Source organism: Lonchura striata, chromosome 10 (assembly GCF_050655825.1).
Source record: "Lonchura striata isolate lonStrDom1 chromosome 10, ASM5065582v1, whole genome shotgun sequence".
Lineage (NCBI taxonomy): Eukaryota > Metazoa > Chordata > Aves > Passeriformes > Estrildidae > Lonchura > Lonchura striata.
Genome location: NC_140712.1, coordinates 4482187 through 4502769, shown reverse-complemented (window position 1 = coordinate 4502769; position 20583 = coordinate 4482187). Strand labels below are relative to the sequence as shown.

Genomic DNA, 20583 nt, shown 5'->3' with positions numbered 1-20583 from the left:
CAACCTTCCTTTTATCCCCCCCCCTTCTCCTTGCAGGCGTGACTCACCATATGTAGTGTGAGTCTGGTCGTTGTGATAGCTTCTAAGTCTCTTCTTTTGAGATACAGCAAGCAGACCAGATACACACACCCAGGACTTTAATCTCAACCTCCTTATCACCTTGTAAGCAAATAAGCATTTCAAAGACACACCAGTACATTCTTATGCAAACCAAGGTAAGCAAGCATACCACAGTGAACAAATGATCTTCTACTTATCTGAGCTTTGACTCCCGCAAACGCATGTGCAGCCTGGATTCAACCCTCTCTGTCTGTGTCGCCATGGGAATGAACGAAGGAAGCCCTGCCCGGCTGCGCCCCGCCTACACCAGCTCCAGCGCGGCCGCGCCGTCGGGGACACCTTCCCCCTTGTCCCGGCCTGGCCTGGCGCCGCCCCAGTCCCGCTCTGGGTCATCCCCCGGGGCTGTGGCAGTGCCGGCACTTAGCGCGGTTCAGCGCTCCGCTGACGTCATCAGCGTGCAGCGCTGCGTGCCGTGCTGCCGCAGCCCGCAGCACTCGGGTCTCCCGCACGGCTGCCGCGCAGCCTGCGGGCGGCTGGCTGGCGGCCACCGCCGCCCCGGACGCCGTGTGCCCGTGCCGCGCTCTCGAGACGCGAGAGATCCCCGCTCCAACTTCCGGGTCTCGCGCTACCGTCTCGCGCATGCGCGCTGCCATCGCCATGGCGAGAGCGGAGTCCCCCTCTCTCTCAGCCGCCCGCTCGGCCAGCGCCGCCGCTGCGAACCGGGAGCCGCTTCCGCGGTTTCACAGATCCTCGTCATGGAACGTGTCACGGGACGCTCGGGGTGCCTGACTGCCGCACCCGCGCTCCTGCCGCCTCCTGTGCCCGTGTCGTTTCCGCCCCCCCGCCCGCTGTTGTCTACACTGCGGGCTGGTTTGAGCTCCCCACCCGCGCAGCTGCAAGAGCGCTCTCCTCTCCTCTCCCTCTTCCCTCTGCTCTGCACTCATGTCTGCACCCTCCCGCACCGGAGCCACTGACGCCGCTGCACACCACCCCCCCCCCCGCAGGTTCGGACTTGGACAGTGCCTGGTCCCTTCCCCCACCGAGGGCTGCAGCTGTGCCTGGCTTATCTCTCACTGTCTGGGGAGTTTCTGCATCGGAGGAGTTTAGGGATTGAGGTTCAAGAGATGCTGAGGAACAGTGGGAACCCGGAGACGCAGGGCGTGATGAGACACCATCCCCCTGATCCTCCACGGGTGACAATCCTGCTTCCCCTGGATCTGTGGTGAGGAAAATTGCCCCAAGCTGCTGGCGGGGCGATCTTCCCCCTTGTGCTCCCATAGGAGCCTTAGCTGTCTGGTTTGAAATGCCACGTGGTGAAAGTGACTCTATTGTCTCTGCTGAAGGCAAAAGTTTTGCATCAATCTTATATTTTTTTGTGGCTTGGTAATACAGTTGCTTATTGATCCCTTACCAAAAATTTAACACAAGCAAAAGATGTGCATCTGTGTGTGGGTGATTACACAGCACCCACAATAACAAAGCTTTCATCTCATTTGGAGCTATCTCTACTGGATGGGTAGAAGTCTTGCCCCATAAGGCTAAGAAAATTTTGGTCTGTCCTTGGGACCATCCCTTCCCCATGTTTTTAATTTCAACCATTCTCACCAAAAGATGAGTCAGCACGAGGTCAGTCTGGAGATGGCACTGTTCATCGTCCAGCAGGTCACAGGTAAGAAATCCCAGGCGCACTTCTGGTTTTTCTCCTCCTGGCTGTCCTCCAGACGAGCTGTCTTGGTGAAGGTCAGGATGTTTTGTCTTGAGCTTTCCGCTCCCTCTCTCTCTCTGGAGTTTTTGGAGAGTGTGTGTGCCTTTTTCCAATGAAGGTTGGAGGTCATTTGATGGATTGGCTTCTTGCCCTTTTTGTTTGCTCACGCAGGGACGCCATTTGTCGGAATCTGAGGTATTGATGATCCGGAGATTGTAGAAAGTCTCTGTCTTTCAGCCCCGCTGCCAAAGAAGAAGCCATAATTCGTCTGTGCTGGTTTCAAGGTTGTTTATTCTTGCTTATCTATAACATGTTCTGCTGCCTTGCCGCAGCTCTGTCCTGCAGGGCAATGTGTGGGGCTCTCCCCTCAGTGGGATGTTATAGACATTAAATACCAGAAACTATGTGTGCTATATTTACAATAACGTGCCAATATCTGTCATCTAACTTGAACAGTGTGTCCCCAGCCTAAACCAATAGAAAAATGTCAACACTATAGTGAAACATGGAGGGCATAAAGAAGGAGAAAAAGGCCAAGACACACCCAATTTCCTCCATCTTGTCCCCTTTGAGCCCCTTATCTAGAATCCTAAAATTTTCCTTTTGCACCCGTGCCACACTTAATTATTACTCAAACACTCAGAGCTTGTAATTCATCCTATAAGATTGAAAACTCTTTTCCGTGGACAGAAATCAGAGACAGTGTCTCTCGGGGCTCTGTACAGGGTCCCAGTCCCTCCAGGGCAGCCAGAGGGAAGCCCTGGATTCCCACAGGAAAAGTTTCACCCAAAGCCAGGGTTTCGGCAATCAGTCCTTTTCTTCCCATTCAGAGTCCCAAATGTTGATGAAATTTCTTTTCTTGGCATGGGGGTGGAACAATCCAGTGTCTGGTGTTGATGAATCCCCTGATGTAGTTACGGGGATCTGGCCTGGAGGATTTTCATGGTATCAGTCTCGAGTCGTTGATGTGATGATCGGTGCGTCCGTATGGTTTCGAGATAAGGCCCATCTCCGGAGGAGCCACATACGTTTGCTTGCAAATGAGGTTTCAACATAGACTGAGTTTTACCTATGTGGGGGCAGCTTCTAATACAGACGTGTTTTCAAAAAAAATACTAAATATTACATATACCATATTATAATTGGGGCAAAATATATTCACTACACATAACACTAGTGATATCTAGAGACATGAAATTAATGTGTATCCTCACCTCATATAATGTTATTTCATTTTCCAGTAGTATTACCTGTATTTTACAAACTTGGGAAAATTAGGTTCAGAAGGACAAAGGTGTTAATTTTTGTTATAGATAAAAATTGGTCCAGCCCAATTAAAATGAAAAATAAAAGTTTTATTTAGTATCAAATTCTCTCTGAGCCAGCCACAAGGAAAAGGACAGTGCCAAGCCTGGGATTGGTGCTGGGTGTGTGACAGAAAAGACGCCTCTCGGCAGAGGTTCCCCTGGACACACACACCACCCTCTTGGACCCAGCACTGGGTTCTTAAAGGAAATTTTCCACCCGAGGCTAGGATTTTGGCAAGCCGCCTTTTCTTTTCATTCAAAGTTCCACATATTGATAGAGTTTCTTTTCTCCGCGTCAAGGTTGAACAATCCAAGTCCAGGTGTGGACATTTTTCCCTGATGGAATTAAGGAAACGGTGGCTTTCAGATGTATCAGCTTGGAGGACTCCAGGAATCCCAATCTCCGGGTTGTTACCGGAATGATCAACGCCTAGGTGTTAGGGTATCACCTCATGGGAACAACCCATCTCCTGGCGAGCCACATGTATTAAATTGCAAATGAGGCTTTATCCAATAAACCAGTTTTTGGTGTAACAGTAGCTTTCAGTGCTGTTGTGTGTGCTTCGCAGTAACAAAATATTACACATATCAAATCATATTTCCCTAAATCAAATACAACATTACATTGGCACAAATTATATTCAACATACATATCACTTTTCATCAAGTGTGTAGGAACCTAATTAATATTAAAGAGTTAATGGAAGGCTGCCTAAAATCCCTTGCAAATCTGTTCCTAAGTAAATTGTCCTCGTTGTAAAGGGAGTTGTGTTACCTCTTGACTGGCAGAATGCCAGAGCACTATCCTTTGCCTTTGCCAGGTTCATTTACTTTTCAATGAACTTGTTGAAAACATATTTCAGTTTAAAGTGCACCTGTCAATATGTACACATATATCATATCTTTTATGGGAACTTGAAGTTTTAAAAACTAAAGCATCATCTGTTGCAGTGCATGCCATGTGGTGCATGCTAGGCGGCTGCAGCAGGGGCATGACTGTTCCCTGCGAGCTCTGCAATTCCCAGTTACTGGCAGGTCCGGCACAGCTGCCTCTTCCACTGCTTCTTCAGAGGAAGACTACACCCTTTTTCTACAAGATCTCTACTCCAACAGCGATGACACGGGGCTTGGGGTAGAACAAGATGGATTTATTCCTGGGCTCCCAGACAAAATTGGGTGGGGGAGTGAACAGAAGTTTTTATATGAAGCGATACGCGGAATAAATAAGTAGACTCCACAATTCGATGTAGTTATGAAGTGGGTATGTATGACAGCACCCGGCACAAGTGAGATAGCTCTCCAAAATCTTGTGCCCCGAGCTGAAGTTTGTCCCACAATTTTATTCACAAAGGTGTTCCATGTGCAATACATTACACAACTTTTCTATGCATATTCAACCCCTGGCCCCACCTTTCTTCGCCTCTCATGCTAAATAGGTCCACGCCCTTTTGGGCATGCGTGGTTTTTTGTGGTGGTCTTTACGGGGGTCTTGTGGTCTTTTGAGGCTGAAACCATAGTCTTCCTCTGCATTGAACTTTTGAACTCTTCTCCTCTGCGAATGCGCTTTTGGTCCTCTGCTATCTTATCTGGATAAGTCCATCATCCTTGACATGTTTGGAGACAGAGGGGCCTCCGTATCTGAGTTCTTTGCATTCCTGGTCTTCTCTGGTATTTGTCTTTTTGCAAGAAGCTTTAAAGATTTTTTTTTCTTCTTTCCTGTGCCTTCTGTGCCATGGCAGAGGTTTCTTAAAATTCAACACATGATTCTACAAACATGATACATTCATTTTTGATACATTAATTTTTGATACATTCATTTTGCTAGTTCAAGTGATCTCTGGAAAATCTCTTATTTCATATACAGCAGCTCAGGAGTAAGGGCTGTAGGAAAGTGAACCAATGAGGATATGGTAAGAGACGAGTATAAGGTGGGGCAAATAGTTTATGAGCCTATCAGGGAAAACGAGGGGGTAACAAATGGGGTGTCGAGGGCAAGACAGACACAGAACTCTCTGGAGAAATGGGTAGGGATAGCGAGAATTGACAACTTGGAAGGGAGGAAGTTAGGGAAGGGCTTGGGAAAATTGGCAACTGGGGAAGAAAGCGGATTAGGGAGGAGAACCGGGGGCAAACATGGATTCAAAGCAGAATACACCACAACAATCATCATCATATTTTTTAGAATTCTTTAATGAATGAAATTAATTTGAATATGAACAAGATATAAAAAATAGACTGAACATGCAGAAAGGGAATATATGTTTGGTGTTTGGGGAAGAAATGGTTGCTCTTGTCAAATGATAGAATCAGCTTCCTGACTTCTCCCCACTTGGGCCTCAGAAAGCCTGACTGGAGTCAGTCCTGTAATCTCAGTACTTTGCTTATATATTTTCAGTGTTTTGAGAAGAGCTCCTGAGCTGTGCAGTATTTTAGGAGCATGAGAAGAAGGCTGGAATAAACCTATATTTGTGCAAGCAGTTGCTTAATGGCTCTCTTCATTATAAAGCTGTGGAGCAGCAGCACTGCTGGGCACTGGGGCATTCCAGGCTGGCACCTGCACTACTCTTGCTCTCAGGTGCTATTCTGCCCCAGAGCATTGCCCTCCAGAACCAGTATTAGAAGGAAACTTTGACAAAGAGCAAGAAGTTGTCCTGTTATTCTGGATTGTCCAGCTTTGCTCTTCTCACATCCTTTCCACATCCTCTCCTGAAGTGCATGATGATTAAATGAGCTGAACTTGTGCTCTTCTAAATCATGGTTCTCAAAATAGTCTCCAAAACCACCCAGTAATATTGTCTCTGTGTTCTTATTCTGTGACAAACCTCCTACATGATAGTAGCAATGTAGAATGATAGGTTGTCTTCATTGCTGGGATAAATTCCATCATTACTGATGGACAGAATTGCTGTTGTAGCTAATTATAACTGACAGGATGCAGCTGCTATTGTTCATACTCATGAGCTGTTTCCACAATTGAGGATGCTTAGTGTGTGACAAGGCTGTTGCACAGCTGTCCCAGGTTGAAAAGCAAGATGTATTCTATTTGCCATCTGTAAGGCAGTTGTTTTGTGTTAAGCAGGCAGTTTTTCCTTATCTCTTCCACAATCAATCCTCCCTCTGGGGAGACATCTGCTGATAATGGGCCATTGAATGTCACTGCATGACTGCTAAGAACTGTAACATCCCATTGTGAGATGCTCCGCCCAGAGGGAGGAGCCAAGCATTCCTAGCTGCATATAGTCTTGAGATTCCGGTCCACCAACACAGCTTTTTCTGTGCTGGATTTTCTCAGAGGAACAGCTGCCTCTTCCACTGCCTCTTCAGAGGAAGACTACACCCTTTTCCTACAAGATCTCTACTCCAACAGAACCACACCTGACACTCCAGGAGGACTGCAGCCACAATTCCAATTGGACTGCTGCCAACTCTCTGACCAGCCTGTTGTCAGGCTGTATTCTGACTCTGTCAGTGCTGTTTTGGTTCACTGCATTGTTTATTTTATTTTTTTATTTTCTTCCCTAATAAAGAACTGTTATTCCTTCTCACATATTTTTTCCTGAGAGGCCCCCTTAATTTCAAATCTAACAATTCAGAGGGAAGGGGTCTACATTTTTTCAATTTCAGGGAAGGCTCCTGCCTTCCTTAGCAGACACCTGTCTTTCCAAGCCAAGACAACAGCTGTCCAAAATATTTCTGGAAGGGAACAAATGTAACTTCTTGGAAAAAAACATTTTAGAAATTAGGAATCGTAGTGTCATTAAGTTTTGAAAAGATTTCTAAGACCAATGTCAAAGCCGTGTGCAGCCAGTTTCTCCAAGAGAGTGCTGTGGGGGACAGTGCCAAAGGCTTTACTGAGGTCCAGGTAGGCTCTATCCGGAAGCATCAGCCTCTGAGCTTATCCTGCGTGTATTGGGAATACTGTTCATGGTCTAAGTCATCTTTGTTTCAGCACTGCACTAAAACCCATTTGTTATAGGTACAAATTAATAGAGCCAAATTTAATATTTAATAAAAATATATTTTTTATTATGCAATCATGATACGGTGGACAGAACCAAGCCCGGCTATCGGTGCTGGGTGAGACACAGGTCCGACCACTATAGCGTCCCCTATGTTCACACCGACTGTCCTGTACAAGTGATTTTTATACAGTTTATTTCGGCCGGGCCTGAGTCCCTTTTCTTCCTTTCAGAGTTTCACATACTCATGTGGAGTCCTTTCTTTGTGATGAACTGAACAAAACCATGTCTGGGGGCTGATAGTCATCCATGATCGAGTTCCTGGAACCCTGCATTGAGATGTATCTCTCCGGTGTTAGATATTTATCAAGTATTCACCATCCCCAGATCATCTTGGGGAACGACCCATCTCCTGGCTGGCTACATTCATTTGTTTGCAAATGAGGTTCTCCTCCCTCTTGTCCATGGTGGTTTCGACACTGATGCAATCCTCAACACTGGCTTTTGCGCTTAAAAATCTTTTATAAGAATGTTTTTCAACAGCAAAATATATAAGACATCTAACTCATTTTATATGCACAAATTATCCCCATACATATAACACCATGAATTCTGGCAAGGTCTTTTGGCTGAGATTTGGATATCTGAGCTGTGAAGTTTAGTTTCAAGTCTAAGATCAGGTACAAATGCCCCATATGAAATTATCTAAATGGCTTAATTTGTCAGTGCTGTCAACTTAGGTGTCAGCGAGACATACTTTCCTTCTGTTTTTTTCCTAGCCTAGGTCACAAGTTTTGAAAGCTGACAGAGTTTGATTCTTATGGTCTGAGTGCACATGTGTGAGAAGGCAGGAAACCACTGTTGTGTTGCTTCTGACCTTACAATCTGTGTAGCTGACCGGAAATCCAAAGTGTCTGACTGTGATTGTAAAATGCCTGTGAGGCATCTTGTTGTTTCATAGCTGAATAGGCCTCCAGGAGCTATTAATTGGTAATTACATTGTAACTGCCTTAAATGTCACAGGATAAGAAACTGAGCATTTGTGTCCTTCCCTGTCACTTGTAACCTCTTCTCCCCAGTCCCGAACTGTCCCACTGAAGAGTTGTCTGCAAAAGCCTGTTTTTAAGGGAAATGGGAAATGGCATGAAGGCTAAACCAGGAGCAGCAACAGTGTATGTTCCTGACCACTCATACAGGGGAGCAATAGTAGATTACAAGGGAATTGGTACTGTAATAGTTATAGTCTGGGACAATTATTTATGTCAAAGGAGAAGACAGAAATTCCTATCCTGTGTAATTACTACTTTTGTAAGTGTCTGCATCTACAGAAATGTACAAAATCCACAGTATCGCTGGAATTTCTAAATGCAAAAGTTGACTGACTCATGAAAACATATTTTCTCCTGAACTTTGACAAAATTTGTCCCTAGAGAGGATTCAAGGAAACAAGCACAGGAACATTAATACCATGTTTCTTCAGAAAGTCTGAACCAAGCCAGATGCATGTCTTGCAAAATATGATCGAGCAAACAAGAAAAACATGAAAGTCATGATGCAAGCAGTTCTCAGCACTACAAAAACTCTTTTAGTAGAATGTTTAAGGCAAGTTTGGGAATTTTGTAGTGGGAATTTCTCTAGGTTTGCAGGTAATGATAAAAGCAGGAGAAATATGAATGAATTAAAGCATGTGACAAATGGCCACAGTCTTGATTCCATTTGCGAATGATTATTCCTAAAGGGATAAGTACACTTGTCCCATCTGTTCATGCCTCTGTCCTGGGAAGAGTTTAGGGTATATATGAAAATGAAAGACTAAAAGAAGTATGTCAGGCTGCTTGGCATTTGTTTGAACTCTGAAATGAGAGGCTGCCTCTGTCATAGGGTGGGAGCCTTTGAGAGCAATTGAGGACCAAGTGCCAACCTTAATTTTTAATTTTTATGCCTTTGTATGTTTAAGACAGACTCAACTCAGATGTCTTTGTTGATGAAGCACTAAGTACTGCATCTGATGAGGTGCTGAATATAATTGCTGTGTATGCTGCATGATTTAAATACCAAATGTACTTGCATTCCTCATTTACCAAACCAGTGAATGATACAGTCATATTGAAAACAACAACAGCTCCCTGCTTATACAGTGTAGTCATGGGGGGGTATGCACTTAATGAGTTTGTGATTCATATAAAGAGATCCTATCTGATAAAATCACAGTAGCTAAAGGTTATGGTTACCTGAAAGATGAGTCTTTTCCTTCCAAGTTTGGCTATAATGTCCTGAATAAGGAAGTATCTGGTACTAAATGTGTATTCTGAGACTGGAGATCTGCCAATTCCTAGGAGATAAGGCAGGAATTTTGCAATTGGAGTACATTAGGAGTCACAGTGAGGAAAGTTTTACTAGCAAATTGCAAGTACATGCCTTTTAACCTTAATACAGCCACTGTGCTATTTGGTACAGTGGGAAATTATTTGCCCTTGAGGTGCAATGGGAAACCTGCACTTACACTAGTTATATTTACAGCCAAATTGTCAAGTGAATGCATAAATATGAATGAATATTTTTTTAGATTTGAAAATTGGTTGCTGGAGGCCAGTTTTGCATTTCCAAAGAGTTGCAATTCATTTGAGTTCTTCTCTAGGGACTATTCTTAAGACAAATATTTTACTCTTTGTGTGTTCTTTCAGAACACCCAGTGGTGTTTTGCAGACTTGAATGTCTTAAGCATTACTGAGTGAAGTAGTGGTAACTTGAACCTTGTGAGACAGATCTTACTCATTTAAACATGAACCGTTTTTAGAGGTTTGAACTCCTTTTGTCAATCATTGTTTGGTTTTGCTAAATTTCAGACACAGTAGGAGGTTACCTTGTTATGCTCTACTGCCTTTGACTGCAGAGAACTGACAGTCCTCTCTCTTGTACCAAGAACAATCTTTATAGTGCTCAGCAGTGCTGCTCAGGGCTTACAGGATCAGGCTTTGTATGGGACAGGCTTATTTGGGAAGCTGTCATGTAGAAGCCTTAAAAGCATTTTTGTTGTCTCCTTGTTCTCACAGTGGCCAGTTTGCTATAGTGAAGAAGTGTCGAGAGAAAAGCACAGGGGTGGAATATGCTGCCAAGTTCATCAAGAAGCGCCAGAGCCAGGCCAGCCGGCGTGGTGTGAGCCGGGAGGAGATAGAGCGTGAGGTCACCATTCTGCAGCAGATCCTGCACATCAACATTGTCAAGCTGCATGACATCTATGAGAACAAGACAGATGTGGTCCTCATTTTGGAGCTGTGAGTAAGAGCCCTTGTCTGCAGAGATGGCTGAGGTGAATAGAAACCAGAGAGCACTGCAGAGGCTGCTGGAGCCCAGGGGCACTGATAAATGGAGCTGTTGTATTCTCAGGCTTCACAAATCTCAGCAGGAGCACTGAGTGAAGTTAGTGGTAAACAGCTTCCCCAGCTCATCCATGTGCCTTGGGGATATAGGTGCACCTGAACATCAGCTGAGGTCATTTGATACTGAGCTAGGGAATCTTGTCAACTTGAAAACAGTTTACTAAGGGATTACCTCATGTCTGCCTAGGGCTGCCCTGACATAAACCTTGGAGGAAGTGCAAATGGCCACTGAATGCTCGTTTTATTTTTCTTCCTGATTTCATCTCTTTCAATATGTGTGAGGCCATCAAACCTTTTCCAAAATTTGCAGCCATTCTCACTACTTCCATATTTTCTTCATTTAGATCAACTAGAGGAGAAAAGGGAAGGAGGGCAAAGGGAGAAGGTTTTTTATGCCCTTGGCATTAACCGTTCAGAATAAATAGCAGCAGGATGGGAATGAAGAAAAGCTGTTTACTCTTGTGCCACCATATGAGGGGGGAAAATCACTGCTGACAAATGGACCTCCTCACTCCCCTACATGCAAAATGATGCCATTTTTCAGTATGTATGGGGCAGGAAATACAGTCACCGTGCTTGAATTTAGGTGAACCATATATTCCCTGGACCCTGTGTATGGAATCCAGGCAAACGAGGCTTTTATCCCTGAGGGAGCTCTCTAGAGGAGCCAGCATTTAGGTCAGGGAGCATTCCTGGAGATTAGTGACTGCTGGAAGATGGCATATGAGTGATGATGAGCCTCTGTTAACTTTGAAGTATATGTCTATGGCCAGATGCTGGTCTCTGTAGCCAAACTCTGGAAGACAGGGAAGGAGCTTGCTCTTTCTCACTGGTGACTACCTTGAGCTAAAGCAACTTCTTGTTTCATTACCTTCTGATTTTTCCTGTCCTCATGTGGCCTGACATATTTTGTGTGGTTTTTTGTCAGGTTGTAACATATTGCAGGTTGTAAAAATCTGCATGCAACAGAAATTGGACTAATTAAGTCCTCTGCATTCAGCTGCTGTATACAAATTTGAGATGATGATAATGTCTAATGAAGATAATTAAATTCTCTCTGTAAACAGATAATCTCTTCCCCTCTGACACTCTCAGAGTCTCATATTCCCTTCTGTTTATCAAAGTTAGTGTAACAGCATCTGGCCAACCACCTTATGGTAATCTACAGTGAACTTCAGCTTCAAAAGAATGGCCCCAGTATTGCTGGGTAATTGGAGAAGCTGCCCTGGTTTTTAAAAGAGGATTTGTCTGAAATGCTGGACCTCTCCTATATTCACGGTGCTGGCAAAAGCATCTCCTATTTTCAGAGAGGTCAGTTCTGCAGGTGCTGGTTCTCCTGTACAAGGGCAGTGCCAGATCCATTGCTGTGAAGTGCAGTTAGTAGGTACATGGCTTCTCTTTCCTTCTGCACATTATCCAGGGACTTGCTCCCACAGCTTTCTGTGGGGTTGTTGTTCTCTGTGTCCTGGGCCCTGCCTAGAGCCTGCTTTGCCCAAGCAGAGCAGCCTGGAAGCAGGTTGGATTGATACACCAGTATCTCCTCTACAGGTAAGTGTCAGGATTGTGTACACAAAACAGCTCTGTCCAAGAAGTTAGGCAGGGTTGTTGTTTGTCTTTTATTGGACTTCAAAGGAAAAGTAAAGGTATCATTTGCTTGCTTCCTTACCATGGTATTAGGTGACACGGTAAAAGGGAAAGAGAGGAAGGAATTCTGTAACAGTTGAAAAACGACCATTTGCAGGTGATTATTTAGAAAACAAACCTCCCTGGATGTTGAAATGTAACTTGATGCAGTTATGAGTGTTTTACTGCAAAGGAATTAGTGCTTCAAGTGTGGTTTTTTTTCTGGGATTCCATAATGTCTGGCTTTTGGGATTGCTAAATCTCTTTTGCTTGAGGATTTCTTTGAATTCAGGTGTATAACTTGGATAAGAATGATCTTGCAAATTAACTGCTTACCACTCTCTAGGTACAGTTTACTGAAGCCTGGTTTTAAAGCCTGAGTCTTTGTTAATGGGAAATCATTACATCTTTTCTACCGAATTTTCCTTTAGATTACTCTTTCATGATCTCTACAGCTTGGGCTATTGTGTTAGTCTATATCTCAAGAGAATGGAGATTAATATAGTGTTTTTCATGTATGCCCATCTCTGATCTTCAGAAAATGAAATGCTCATGTGGTTATTGTAGAAGGGAATCTTTTGTTGATAAAGTAACAAAGAGACTTTGAGCTTTCTGAATATTTTTTTTTGTTTCTTTTATTTTTATGTTGTATTTTATGTTGTATTCTGTAGCTTGAAAAGCCACCTCCATAATCTCATTCAAGGTTAGTGTGAACTAAGGAGAAGTGGGAAAATACATCAAGGAGCTCTCAAGTAAATATCCTGTGATCCTTGTTCTTGCAGGGTGCAGTTTCTTCAGTCATGCTTTGGGCATAGCTGGTTGCCCAGGATGTTGGTGTGGTTGCCATTGGGGCAAACTCCTGGTGTGCCCTGAGCAGATGACACTGTTGGAGGCAGCGAGAGAGAATGAGAATTAAGTTGCTCCAGTCTTTGCAGCTGAACTATTTTCTGACATTGCTTGTCTAGCAAAGGAGGTTGCTCTGAAGGGAGTTGCCAGTCTCCTCCAAGCAGGAAGGTATCCTCGAACACCCTGAGCAGAGCAGAACAGCTCTGCTGAAGTGGCTCAGCCTGGGAGCTCTCCTAAAATGGAACCTGCTTCTGCAGGACTGGAGTTGGGCTGTCATCTGGCCTCAGGGAGATTTAAGAGTCCAGCTTAAAAAACAATCACCAAGGAGATCTTGCAGGGTAAAAGAGAAAGAGCGAACGGTATGCATACATGGTTACATTCCAGAAAAGTACAAGAACATACCCCAGTCCAACTGGATTCCTCATGACTGGATGGAGTGTCTGCCAGAGGTGATTGCTTAAGTGCACTCTGAATAGAAATCATTAAATAAATGGGAATCGTCTGCTCACTGTACACAGATTTTATCAAGGGACCACCACGTTTTTCTTACAGATTTCTGTACTTGTTTGTCACAGTAGTGACAGTTGCACTACTGAACAAAGGCCTCTAAACTTACTATGATATGGAAAGGTGACAGTGTTTTCTGTTGTTCAGGGTACAACAAAACTTGTCCAGAAAGGCTGATCGTAGTGCTGATATCCTTGGTAGGTGTCACCTAGTGTGGAGTTGTGTTATTTGTATGTTTTATTATCCCTGTATTATGTATTGGTTTATTCCTTTGTACCCCCATGTACAACTTGGTTTATCCCCAGTTTTCCCACCTTGTCCTCCCTTCCCGCCTTCCCAGTATCTATCCATCACCCTGAAAGAGGCACAGTCCTTCCCTTTACGCCTCCCTGGTGCCTTGTCTGTCACTCGGTGTCCCTTCCCATCCATCCAGAAGCTTCCACCTTGGGCACCGGGTGATTGGGCGAGGGCCTGGGGCCCCTCTCATATCCTTCCCCCATTGGACCACGTTGTATCACCCCATCTCGGAGCCACTCCCTACCCCTATCCCCATTGGTTACCGGTCTTCCCCTCCCTTACAGTTTATAAGCCGGTGCAAGCACCTTGTGCTCGTTCCTGTTGGCAGGCACCGTTCTGGAATATTTGGCCCCGTTGGGCTACAATAAACTCTTGGACTTAGCCCCCAGCAGGATCCGCTCTTCATTTATCACCGCGAGGCGTGCCAGCGCTACCCGGAACCCACAAAGGCACTCTCCAAAGCCCAGCTGGGAGCACCGGAGGGTGCCTCAATCGCCCGCCCTCGCCCCAGGACGAGAGCTAGCCGGGGCTGAGATTAGGGATCTGGGGCGGGAGCGCGGCAGCTGGCGCCCAACGAGAGGCCCTTTCCGTGGCGTTGGACCCCTCGTCTGAGGATTTTTAGGGTCGCGCAGACCCGAAGACTCGTCCTCCTGGCCGTCAGCTACCCCGGCGGGAGCAGACCCACCTTTTAGTGGGTGGCGCTCCCGGGGACAGGACCGGCAGCTCCAGAATGCACCTCCGGAGTCGGCTCCTCTCATGGTGAGGTTTTACGATTGGGCTTTTCGTTTCTTCCCTACTCTCCCGGACCCCCCGGTTGGTATAGGGGTCCCTGGCGCTTTCCCTGTCCTTTTTGGTTGGGGGTTTGTCCCTTTTTAGTGGGTTTCTTTCTCCCTGGGGTTCGGGGAAAAGATCCCTGTTTTTGGTGCTCCCTGGCAAGCTTCCGGTGCTTCCCTTCCCGGGCGGGAAGCTATAAGGACTTGGGAAAGAGCGGGTGAGGCAGTCTTCTGTTTTTCGTTTTCATTTCCCCAATCGTAAACTTTGCGGCACCTTTTAACATCAGACAGCATGGGTGCAAGGCTGTCAGTGCCGCAGAAGAGCGTCTATTCCCAGGTTGTGGGTATCCTTTTAACGGGGGGTATAAAGGTTAAAAAATCACAAGTTAAACGGTTTGTCCGGTGGCTGTCGCAAACCTTCCCGGACATTTCGGCAGCTAAATTATACCAAGTGCCCTTTTGGGACCAGGTAGGGAGAGAGATCCTGCAGCAGTCGGATCTCTCTCTCTCCAAATTCACCCATTTGGCTCTCCAAATTCAGGATATTATTAAAAATCATTACGACAGTCTGCCACAGCCAGCCGCAAACAAACCGATCCCCAGTTCGGCTGTTAGTTTGAATAACCCTACTCCGCTTCCCTCTCCCTCTCTCCCGAAGTCGGGTATTATCAGACAGGCATCCCGGTGTTGCCCGCAGGCAGATTCTGGCCCCTCTGAGAATATCCTTGACTCCCCGCAGGACGGTGCAGGCACTGTCTCTGCTTCTACCTGTTCCCCTTCTTCCCTGCGCTGTACAGCCCCGTCCCGTAGAAACTCTGTTCATTTTAAATTGTTCCAGACCCCCGAAGATCCCTCATCCCCCATCCACCATCCCCAAACCCCACAAAATGGCTTCCCTTCTTCCCCCTTCCCCAGGACACAAGATGGTGGACGCCACATGGCTTTTCCCGCCACTTGTGCTTCTTCTTCCCATGATCCCTATCCTCCCTCCTCCCAAAACCCCTTCCGGCAGACCAACCCTTTCCGGTCCCACCACTTCTCCGCCCATCTCCCTCCTCCACCCCCTGCAGACTCCTTCTTCCTTGAATTATTCAACATCCCACCCCTCAGCTCCACCCCCGGGGAGGGGAGTCCCCACCATACCACTCCCCCTGCTCCAGACCACGCCTCGTCCCCTGGTTCCCACGACCCCACTTCCAGTTCCCACGCTTTCGGTTCTGGGGGGGGGAGCGTGGGAACCCCGATCCACCCCAATCCCTGCCTGCCTTCTCGGCCGCACCTGTCACCTGTACCCCGCGGCGGGGGGGTAGGCCCCTTGCACAGTGGTCCCCCATCCCCCAGCAGACCATCAAGGAGCTCTGCAAGGCCAAGAAGGAGTTCGGGAGGGAAAGTGAGTACTTCCGAGGCTTATTAAAAGCAACCCTCTCCTCCAAAGAATATGTCCCCACGGACATTCGGACTCTCTTCTCCTGCCTTATCACCCAAGGAGAATTTTTAATCTGGGAATCTGAATGGAAGCGGGAGATCAGGGAGGTGTTACCTGACCTTTGGGCCAATGCAGATAGCTCTAGGGATGAAGATGGGGCAATAATATCCGTAGACCACTTGTGCGGGGAGGGGGATTGGAAAATGGGGACCAAGCAGGCAGAAAAAATACCTCGAGAGGCACTGCAGGTCAGCACTAGGGCAGCAGAGAAGGCATTTTTTAAGTTAAGACCCAGCGGTACAGCTATTAACTTCTTGTCCCTAAAGCAGGAACCCCTAGAACCTTTTGTCGCGTTCGTGGATCGCTTGCACCACGCGATGGAGGCTCAGGTCCCGGATGAGAAACAGAGAGGGGATGCTTGCTATGGTAGCAAGGCAGAATGCAAACGACGCTTGCAGGCAAGCAATCCTCAGTCTGCCCCTGGACCCTGAGCCTACCCTTCAAAGCATGCTGCAGGTCTGTGCGAGGAAGGTGACGGTTCCTGCTAGGGACATTCCAAGGACTCCTAAACCACCAACAAAGAGAGTGGCTTTTGCTGCAGCTGTGATGCCGCCAACCACCCCTTCTCCGGACCGCCGCCCCACAGGAGCACCCCCGAGGAGTAACCCACAACATCAGGCTTGCAATTTGTGTAGGCAGAAGGGACATTGGGCTTCCCAATGCCCGCTGAGGGACGAGTTTTTTAAGTTAAGGCAGCAACATCAGGGGAGGAGTGCCCCCAACCCTGGGGGAAAACAAAAAAACTGAGTCATCAGCGTAGTCCCTCCCTGCGCGAGGACATAAATATGGTGGGCTATATAACACCAGAGGAGGGGAGGGACAAACGCCTGCAATGCCCACCTGAGGACATTTCACCAGACTGGACACATCAGACTATGGCTGACGAACCAGCCTATATGAGGGAGGACGTGGATTTCATATCCACCGCTTGGCTGGGTCGAGACCCGAACCAGCCCAAGCCGATACTTAACATCGTATCTGATTTCTCCCCATATAGGTTGGCCCTGACTGAGGCTCTGCACCTAAGGGACAGCGACTGGCACTCCATCGCCGTCGACACCGAGAACCCAGGAACCTGGAGGAACCTCCACAGTAAGTACATCGTTCTTGGGGACACAAAGTTCACGCCTCTCGAAGTCACCATTGCACCATCCCTGACATCCAAGAACACTGAGCAATTAGTGGTGTGGCTGCACTGCCCCCATCCTCCGGTCTTCCTTCCCAAGGGCCAAATCATCGCCCAGGCCATTCCAGCATCTGGGCCTCCGGCACACCCTGAGGATCTATGGAAGAAATCAGCAAAGAACAGTTACCAGGTGTGCCAGGCCCAGGTCATAGGGAAGGAAAGACCAAAGCTCTCCTGCTACATGCGGAAGGATGGGGAGTACAAACACCTAAGCGGTCTCCTGGATACAGGGGCAGACGTGACAGTCATTCCTTCACGGGATTGGCCGTCATGCTGGGAATTGCAAAACGTGGCGGGAAAAATTCAAGGCGTAGGGGGTTCTCAATTGGCTAAACAATCAAAAAACATAGTAAAATTTGAGGGGCTGAACGGGCAATCGGCCTATTTACGCCCGTTCGTATTAGATTACACGGAACCCTTGTGGGGGAGAGACCTGATGGCCCAGTGGGGGGTCACAATTGACATCCCGACCCCTCAGGTTTTTTGGGCAACGGTCACTGAGGAGCGTCCTACCCGGAAACTTAATTGGCTCACAGACACACCAGTGTGGGTAGAGCAGTGGCCGCTCAATAAACAAAAATTAAAAGCGCTCCAAGAGCTCGTGAAGGAGCAACTCGCCAAAGGGAATATCCAGGAAACAACATCTCCCTGGAATTCCCCCGTCTTTGTCTTGAAAAAACCTGGCAAAGACGAGTGGCGCCTCCTCCACGACCTCCGTGCTATCAACAACGTAATCAAAGACATGGGTCCTCTCCAGCCAGGGATGCCGTCCCCTACGATGTTACCAGAAAATTGGGAATTGGCCGTAATTGACATCAAGAATTGTTTCTTTCAAATTCCCCTACACCCTGATGATGCGCCACGGTTCGCCTTCTCGGTTCCTTCCATCAACCGAGAAGCCCCAATGGAGAGATACCACTGGAAATGTCTCCCCCAAGACATAAAAAAACAGCCCAACCATCTGCCAGTGGTACATCTCTTCATTGCTGTCCCCTGTGCGTGCAGCCACCGAGGGCGTGATCATCCAGCACTATATAGATGATATTCTTATTTGTGCCCCCAACGACGATTTACTTACACACGCGCTTGAACTGACAACCAGTGCGTTGGTTGCTGTAGGGTTCGAGCTGCGAGAAGATAAGATTCAAAGGATGCCACCTTGGAAGTACCTGGGTTTGGAAATAAACAAGCGGACCATTGTTCCGCAGAAATTGGCCATAAAAAATTCAATTAAGACTCTAGCCGACGTGCAGCAGCTGTGTGGGTCTTTAAACTGGGTGAGACCCTGGTTAGGTATTAACAACGAAGACCTAGCCCCTCTTTTCAATTTATTGAAAGGGGGGGAAGAACCTAGTTCTCCCAGGGAGCTCACCCCAGAGGCCAAAGCTGCTTTGCAGAAGGTTCAGGAGGCAATGTCTGCCAGGCAGGCCCACAGGTACGATCCGGGCCTGCCCTTCAGATTCATCATACTGGGCAGACTGCCACACCTCCACGGTGTCATCTTCCAATGGGCAGACACCCTAGGAAAGGGCAAGGATCAGGACAAAAGGGACCCACTCTCCATCATAGAGTGGGTATTCCTGAGTCATTCACGATCCAAAAGGTTGACACGGCCACAAGAGCTGGTGGCAGAGCTAATCCGCAAAGCGAGAACGCGGATTCGGGAGCTGGCGGGGTGTGACTTTGATCACATCCACATTCCTTTGAAATTGAAATCGGGCCAATTCACAAAGGCAATGTTGGAACACCTGCTGCAAGAAAACGAATCATTGCAGTTTGCACTGGACAGCTACACCGGAAAAATTTCCGTTTTGAGACCGGCCCACAAAATTTTCAATTCGGAAATCCAATTCACTTTGTCAACGAAACAGATTCAGAGCAAAAAACCCTTAAAGGCTCTAACAGTTTTTACGGACGCGTCCGGAGGGTCCTACAAGTCAGTAGTGACTTGGAAAGATCCTCAAACTCAGCGGTGGGAGGCGGATGTGGTTGAGGTGGAAGGATCCCCTCAGGTAGCTGAGTTGGCCGCAGTCGTTAGAGCTTTCGAGCGGTTCTCTGAACCTTTCAATTTGGTCACCGATTCGGTCTATGTAGCAGGTGTAGTGTCTAGGGCACAGGATGCAATCCTGCAAGGTGTCTCCAATGATGCCCTCAACAGGTTGCTCTCAAAGCTGATAAGGCTAGTCTCCCACCAGGTGCAACCATTCTACGTGATGCACATCAGGTCACACACCGACCTGCCGGGGTTCTTGGCCGAGGGCAATCGGCGTGCCGATTCCCTCGCTGCTGCCCCCGCACAGCTGGCGCCGCTCCCGGACAAGTTCCAGCAAGCAAAGATCAGCCACCAGCTCTACCATCAGAATGCGCCCGGCCTGGTGAGGCAATTCCATCTCACCCGTGACCAGGCCCGGGCCATTGTGGCCACATGCCCGTCCTGTAAGTTGCTCCCACTACCATCAGTGAGCGCAGGGGCTAATCCTAGGGGTCTGAAGTCCTGTGAGGTGTGGCAGATGGACGTTACTCCTTCGGGAGGATGAAGTATGTCCATGTCTCCGTGGACACCTTCTCCGGAGCAGTTTTTGCCTCTGCCCACACGGGGGAGAAGGCCAAGGACGTGGAGAAACACCTGATACAAGCCTTCTCCATGCTGGGCGTCCCAAAATTGATTAAAACAGACAATGCCCCCGGGTACAAATCCAAGGAATTCGCAGGCTTCCTACAGCAATGGGGAATAGAACATAAAACTGGCATTGCCTATTCCCCATCAGGTCAAGCCGTGGTGGAGCAGACTCATCAGAGCATCAAAAGAATGCTCAAACAACAACAAGCGTCATCCAAGAATGAGTCCCCTCAGGTTCAGTTGGCATGGGCCCTTTTCACTCTAAATTTTCTAAACTGTTCCTTCGAGTGCCTCAACCCCCCCATCGTGAGGCACTTCGATTCATATGAGCAGAGCAAGGTCAGGGAGAAGCCGCCAGTTCTCATTAAAGACCCTGAGACCTGGCGGCAGGAGGGACCCTATGATTTGGTCACCTGGGGACGGGGGTATGCTTGCGTATCCACGCCCTCAGGCCTGAGATGGGTCCCTTCGAAGTTCGTCAGACCATATATTCCTAAGATCCAGAAAAGAGAACCAGAAAGTCCTCAGGTTGGGCACGCTGCCCTCAGACGGCGGAGAAGGTCCCCCTCACCTGATCCCCCCTCTTCCCTCTCTGGCTCCTGGGATTCTCTGTTCCCCTTTGAGTTGGACCTCCCCTACTTTGAATATTAATTTATATTTCAGTTGTTTTCTAGAAAAACAGGGCTTTTGCTGCTGCTGGGACTCATTGTGTTTATTATAGGCTTTAGCGTAGTGATGAACTGGAACCCTTGAACAAGGAAGGGTTCCAAGAAGAAGAATTTCCAGAAGAAGGAAACATCTGGTTTCAAAATGAGCCCAGAGACTGTGAAGCCC

The 20583-nt window shown here is 47.5% G+C and overlaps 1 protein-coding gene and 1 pseudogene across 16 annotated transcripts in view; both read left to right on the top strand.

The window, feature by feature from the left end:
• DAPK2 (death associated protein kinase 2) overlaps positions 1–20583 on the top strand; it is a 103316-nt gene that overhangs the window by 22648 nt on the left and 60085 nt on the right. For 12 of the 15 annotated variants that reach the window (XM_085588159.1, XM_085588165.1, XM_085588164.1 and 9 more), the window contains exon 3: positions 10085–10306. In XM_085588159.1, the coding sequence (XP_085444285.1) occupies positions 10085–10306 (222 nt within the window). The other 3 variants (XM_085588156.1, XM_085588157.1, XM_085588154.1) reach the window with 3 other exon arrangements.
• Positions 282–1286, top strand: LOC146766489 (uncharacterized; annotated as a pseudogene). The gene has a single exon (XR_014957472.1). The product of XR_014957472.1 is annotated as an uncharacterized LOC146766489 (transcript).